Here is a 6,423-nt window from a genome sequence, read left to right as displayed (position 1 = left end):
AGAGTTCAAAGTCTATTTTAAATTAATAGTAAATAAATAAATAATTTAAAAAACTGAGTATCTATATAATAATATTTATAACCTGAAGAAAAATAAAAAAAATAGTACTTACACTCTAGATTCATTATTTAAAAATAAACTTAAAAATTGCCCCCCCTTTTTGTCTTGAATTGTTTATAGTTTGTTACCACGACTACCTCTACAGTCTACAATCCGCCTGTAGACGCATATAAATTTTTATTACAAATAGGTACAAAGTAGGAAGTGTAGAAGCGACTGGTCAGGTACGAAGTACTATCGTTCGAGAAATCTTTATATTCCTACTAACCGCTTTGTGTTTGTGTTAATCCGATGTCTTTCTGGCCAAAATAGACTTTAATAATCAGTGTTGTTATTAATAATTAATAATATAGACAGTGATAATTACTTAAGTTACCTATTCGAGAGGAGTTTTTCCATTGCACGGAATTTAACCTTTAAGGTTGGGAATGCAACTATTATATACACATTTACATACAATTTTTCATTAAAATTCAAGTGCACGCTGACTAACATTATGCAAATAGAATAATACTGTACTGAAATTAAAACGTTTTTCATTAACTTTAGATACTTAATTAATTTATCTATCAATTCAATGTCACCAGCAGCTTTTCTACTATTATCCGATATTTATTTTGGCTAAAAAAGTGACTAAGTACTGAATATATACCTATTTATTAAATTTCTACAGTTTGATCCACGCCTAGTTAATTTTATGGGAAATATTCCAATAGATAAATTTTTTACGTTCGGGTTCGTGTCTTGACCGCACGTTGAAGTCTCCGAAATTAAATTCAGGATTTTCCCATGTATTACGATAAATAAGTTATAAAATTAAAACCAGTTAATAGGGGTGTGATCTCTAGTGTGAATTATTGCAATTTGAAAAACAAATATCATTTCTGCATGGTTATTTCGTCTAATTATATACGTTTCTCTTTTTCCAGTTGCTTTTATTTACGGAAAATCATGAAATTTAAATAAAATGTAACATAAAAGCACTAATAGGAATTATTTTAAATAAATAATCAAGTTTCAAAAGAATCTAAAGTGAAAGTACCTAACTTAAGTACTTATACTCATGTTTACTATACCATGAATAAAAAATTAGAATAATTAAGAATCCAAAGGAGCAGTAAATAATTTATACTTATAAAAATATTTGTAAAGATTAATATCAATAACACGAGGCACTTTAATTGCTGGTTTATTATTACTTTTTTTTTGTTTAATTAGATAATTGAAACCAATGGTAATTCCTTCAAGTTAAATTTCGCTAGACGAAAGAAAAACGACAAGAAATCAGGAATTCTGCTGTTTGCTATTGAAATAGTGCATCAGTATACATTTGTATTACAAAACAAATGCAGTTAAACAATAATACAAACAAAAGACAGGCTGGACAGGATCTGTGCTTGGCTGGCCTAAAGAATGTTTAGCGTTTATAATACGAAACCTGTTTAAAAATAAAAAAAAAACACCTTGGGCAGTGAGTAAATCATTTAAATTCTTCCATTCGCCACTAAACCTTGATGAAAAAAATAACGGACCCATGTGGAACCATACCAATGCATAAGGATTAAGTACAACAATTTCATGCATATTTACTTTTCTTCTTAAAAGTAGAACGAATTAAAAAACCGATAGCATAGTGTGTACAGTGAACAAATCAATTTTATGAAAAGTGGGACAGATAATACCCACAAAATATTGGTGAATACCAAATCGACGACCTAAAAACCATACACACCGAGTATACCGAGTGTTCGTGAATAAAAAGAGACCCAAGTATGTTATTTAACGAAATAGTGATGTCGAATATAGTAGTTAGAAAAAATAAACGAAAATATCGAATTATTTGAACTGTTATTAGGAGTTAGTGCGGGTTAAAAAGTGTCCCAGGCTCAAAATGAGTTTCGTCAAAAGAGGATTAATCTTTTTCACATTTTTTGGCGCGGTTTTTGCGATTGCTTTACTTGTAGCAAGCGTTGTGACAGAACAATGGGTTGTAGCAAAAGCAAAGAGAAATACGAAAGAATCTGAGGGTAAAATACAATTTGGACTGTTCCATGGTAAAAAGGAACTTAACGTTGGTTACGGATGGAGAACAGATGAAATTGATGGTAAGAATTACTTGTATTACATTTATATTTCAAACAATTACGATTTTTTACCTAATTCGCTTGGACTACACGTTCGGTACCTATACATATAAATGGTAAAATTTTGGAACAGGACCGATTTCAACAACTTGTCATTATTATTATTCACGATTCACCGGATGTTAAATTAACATATTAATTTTTTAATTTAACAGTTATCCATCAGTTAAAGCATGAGCCAGAGATTCTAAATTATAGTTTATGGTTTGGTACCGTTGCCTGTGTCTGCGGGGCGTTACTTTTCTGTATGTTAAGTGCCGTTTTTGCCGTTGTAAATACGGCTAGAAAAACTTCCGTTTTTCTTGTAAGCATTCGAGGCCTATACCTATGGAACACTCTAGCACGTAAGTGGATAAGTAGAAATTCGATTTGTTGCTTCCTGAATAATCAGAATGTAATAATTTAATACTTACGTCAAGTAAAAATTATTATAGTTGTATGTGAACAAGGGAAAACATTGGACTAAAACAAAAACTAAAAACAATCGAAATTAAACAAATGAAAAAAAGAATAATAATTGAAAATTTTGTTTTATTATAGTTCTTGCCAATTTGGGAATTATCGGATTTTGGCTAGCTCAATTTTTTTTAAGAATTCAGCACAACGTTATGACCCGGGAAGATGTATATAATAAATGGACTTCGGAAAATATGGCGGATTTAGGGTACTCGTTTTGGTAATTTTTTGACATTCATTTTTTTTTATTATTTTCACTTATTCTGGATTTATTTTTAGGTTTGTAACAGGCTCAGCCATTACAAATTTTATAAATATTATTGTGATATGCTTTGCCAATACTGATAACGATGAAACGGATTCAATTTATCCTGTATTAGAGGAAAAAACAAACGGGGCCATTATGTTATACTAAAATAACATTATTCATATATAATTTATACATAATATGTTATACATATAATATATACACAATATTTTCTCTTTTGTTTATATGATTGTTCCTACCTTCTCTATAAATGCTGATGTACTTACCTTTGTATATAAAAAAATATCGTTAGTAATTTGTTTTTTTTTTTTTAATAATAATAAAATAATATCAGAATAAAACAAAAAATTCGTAACTACTAATATCAAATGAAGGATAAACATAAGAAATGTACATGCATTTGTTTTATTCAAAACATTTGATATACTTAGCATTCACAATAGACTTATTTAACTTGAATGTTAACATTTCATTTACGTAATATACATTTTATTATTCAACTCAATTGATCACTGATTTTTAATATATTACACATCAGCAATTCAATAGTTTAATATTTCCAAAATAAAGCACATTTTTTATCACTTTTTAAAAGTCAAATACTATTATTGCTATTTTAAATTGAGTTTCACAAGGGTACAAATCTTTCATAATTTCTGTAACGCTTATTTCGTATGAAAATACAATTTAAATTACTACACCTACATTGGATTTGTTCCTTGACCTAAGGTTTAATGAAAAACTACGTCTTATTTATGTTGTGAAGCTAATAAAATTTTTAACTACAATAAAGCAGTTTATCATTAAAATGTTATCACTTAAATGCGTTAACGTTAAAAATAAAAATGTTTTACGAGTTTATATCGCTATAATACAAATTTAATTAAGGAAACTAAGTACAATGACTAATTTTTTAATGTACTAGATACATAACATTATAAGTATGTACATTATTACAAAAAATTTGGCTATTTTATTGGTCCCCTGAAAAATATTTTTCTATAAACGGATTTAATATTTCGGAAACTTTAGCCGAGTTGTTCAAATGGAAATGGTGTGTTCCCTTGAATTTATAAAGTTGAAAGTTTTCATTATTTTCTTTAAATATGTCCATGATTTCGTTATAAAGGAACGGATTCCAATTTTCGCGAAAATCATAAACCGCTTCAATCTCCATCGCAGGATTTTTAAATTTTGAACCGTCTTTGACTAATTTTTTATAGAACCACGCCATAAAAAATTGACATTTAACCCTGGGATCCCTCGTAAAATAATATTTACTAGTATCGACCTTCGATTGTTTAACATTACGAGCAATTAAATATTTGCATTTATCTAAATCAACGGACTCTCCCGAGCCTTTGTGGAGTATTTTTTCTAAATTTTCATAGGGGTAACTTGGCGGTTCTTTATTTGAACAATTTGCTTCGTCATAAAACAAAAACTTATCAATTATTTCTGGGGTACAGTTTACGTGTCCACCTATTTCCGTCATGGGGGTTGCAGTATCGAAGCATATAACAAAATCAACCATGTTGGGAAAAGTGGTTGCGTATAGATAAGAAGTAATACCCCCCAATGAGTGGCCCATTAAAGACAATTTAGACCAATTAAAATAATTCATTATTCTTCTTAACAAAATAACCAAGTCGAAACCATTATAAAAAAGTCCCGATGGTATTTGAGACGAAAGGCCATGCCCGGGCAAATCTATGGTTAGAAATGGTACGCAGGAGGGTAAGTGCTGAACTAAAGGATCGAATGTTCCACAGTTATCCTAGAAACCATAATTTTGTACCAGCCTTACTTTACAACACCAAAATTCAAGAAATAAATATTTTTTTATTTTGATTTTTTTTGTACTACAGTTTTGGAACTTTTAATCATAAAATGTATCTGAATCACGACTTTTATAACATTTATCAAGAGAGACAAGCTTAAAGAAACATGCAATTTTTTGTGTCATATATACACCTCCTGTGACACCCTGTATATACTCTAATTAGCCTACTGTACTATACAAGAATAAACAAAAAAATAAGACATATTTACCTGCCATCCGTGAATACACAAAATAGGTCTTTTATCTTTTGATCCCCACCATTTTCCAGCAATGTGTCCCCAAGGAACTGGAATTTGAATTTCTTCAAATGTTCTTGATTTCGTGCTCATGAATTTTCCTAAATTAAACACAGGAAATCTTTTGAAAAGTCTTGGCAAGTTTTGCATTTTAATCACACTTTTTACAACTATTGCAAATTAGAAATGTTTACATTTTATTTAACCTTTTTTTTATATGAATGTATTTGGTATAAAACTAAGAAACAAAAATACGGTGTTAGGAAGCCAACAACTTAAAATGTTATTGAATTTAATGATTGTTTTATATTATTTAAAATGTTATAATATATCTTATAAACAAATTATTTTCATTTAATACTGAATCGGAAGAAAAATGTAAAAGTAGGATATGCGCAAAGCAAATTAAGACATAGTCCTTAAACACTCAGAAGTAGAAGTTAATGATAAAATAGTGGTTGAAAATAAACGGTCAATTAAAAGCAAAATGAAATAAAATTGAAATTACAGAGAAGGTTGGCAATAACATTCTAACAAAATTTTCCTAAAAAATTGTACGTAATTATATTATGAAAGAACGAACGACCGATAAAATTAAAGAAAATTGAGAAAAACCGAATTTACATAGTAACATTAGTTCAAGTTGAAGGAAATAATTTGGAGATAATGAGTCTTCAAAAAATTATTTATCCACTGCGGCAAATAGTGAAACACGATTTTCCGGTAGAACTTCCAGATTGTATGTACAAGATGAAAAATATTCATTTAAGTAATGGACGCAGTCCACCTTGTGATCACGTTTCAGAGACGAAGGAAAACTTGAGCATTTCCGAGCAGGTTAAACAATTTTTAAAGGTTTTACACAATTTTCTGTATTTTCGCTATAAAATTAACCATTTTATATCTNCTGTTGGCAGTTTGTGACACATCATTCTTATCAATCCATCTTGCATTATCTTTATTGATTCGCGATAATTTCGATAAAGTCCCAGTTAGAAGTATTACTTCATTGTGCCACAATTACTCAGATAGGTAGAAATGATTGTACAGTTGTAATTAAAAGTTCGAAAGGTTTGTCACATATTCGAAATGGCGAAAACAAAAAGGCAATTTATTGCTGCTTCTGGTTTAACATCTTTAGGGGGTTTTCTTATGGGATTAGTGGCGTTAACTACAAAACAGTGGGTTACATCTGATGCCATCATTACCCTTGGTGTCTATAACGAACCCAGTTTAGTTTCCTATGGTCTTTTTAGTGGTGTTTACAGACAAATTTTAGCTATTAATAATCAAAACGAGTATTCTCTCACAAGTACGTAAACATTAATAAATTAATTAACTTTTCAAATTTTGATTACTCTTTTGTAGCATTATTTTAAGCCATTTTACGTCATATTATTATATTTCTTATAACTA

General features: G+C 29.3%; 2 protein-coding genes across 4 annotated transcripts; one reads left to right on the top strand and one right to left on the bottom strand.

Annotated features, from left to right (window-relative positions):
• Positions 1 to 214: 214 nt before the first annotated feature.
• On the top strand, positions 215 to 3,200 carry LOC112905694. Of its 3 annotated transcripts, none has more exons than XM_025978601.1 (5): positions 215 to 284; positions 1,279 to 2,165; positions 2,360 to 2,548; positions 2,745 to 2,880; positions 2,940 to 3,193. In XM_025978601.1, the coding sequence occupies exons 2-5, from the start codon at positions 1,952 to 1,954 to the stop codon at positions 3,073 to 3,075; spliced, it is 675 nt and encodes a 224-aa protein (XP_025834386.1). In that variant the 5' UTR covers positions 215 to 284; positions 1,279 to 1,951; the 3' UTR covers positions 3,076 to 3,193. The 3 variants fall into 3 exon arrangements, with proteins under 3 accessions (XP_025834386.1, XP_025834385.1, XP_025834387.1); XM_025978600.1 differs by having other exon boundaries at positions 224 to 481; XM_025978602.1 differs by lacking the exon at positions 215 to 284 and having other exon boundaries at positions 1,921 to 2,165; positions 2,940 to 3,200.
• A 625-nt stretch (positions 3,201 to 3,825) lies between these two features.
• Positions 3,826 to 5,368, bottom strand: LOC108737658 (probable serine hydrolase). Its single transcript, XM_018470621.2, has 2 exons — positions 4,981 to 5,368; positions 3,826 to 4,705 (listed from the first exon to the last, which is right to left on the bottom strand). Exons 1-2 carry the CDS (start codon positions 5,155 to 5,157, stop codon positions 3,902 to 3,904), a joined length of 981 nt encoding a protein of 326 aa, XP_018326123.1. The 5' UTR covers positions 5,158 to 5,368; the 3' UTR covers positions 3,826 to 3,901.
• Positions 5,369 to 6,423: the final 1,055 nt, after the last annotated feature.

Source organism: Agrilus planipennis, unplaced genomic scaffold (genome assembly GCF_000699045.2).
Source record: "Agrilus planipennis isolate EAB-ADULT unplaced genomic scaffold, Apla_2.0 scaffold7, whole genome shotgun sequence".
In the NCBI taxonomy this organism is placed as follows: Eukaryota; Metazoa; Arthropoda; class Insecta; order Coleoptera; family Buprestidae; genus Agrilus; species Agrilus planipennis.
The sequence above is the reverse complement of the archived record's forward strand: the minus strand, read 5'-3'. Positions and strand labels throughout refer to the sequence as shown.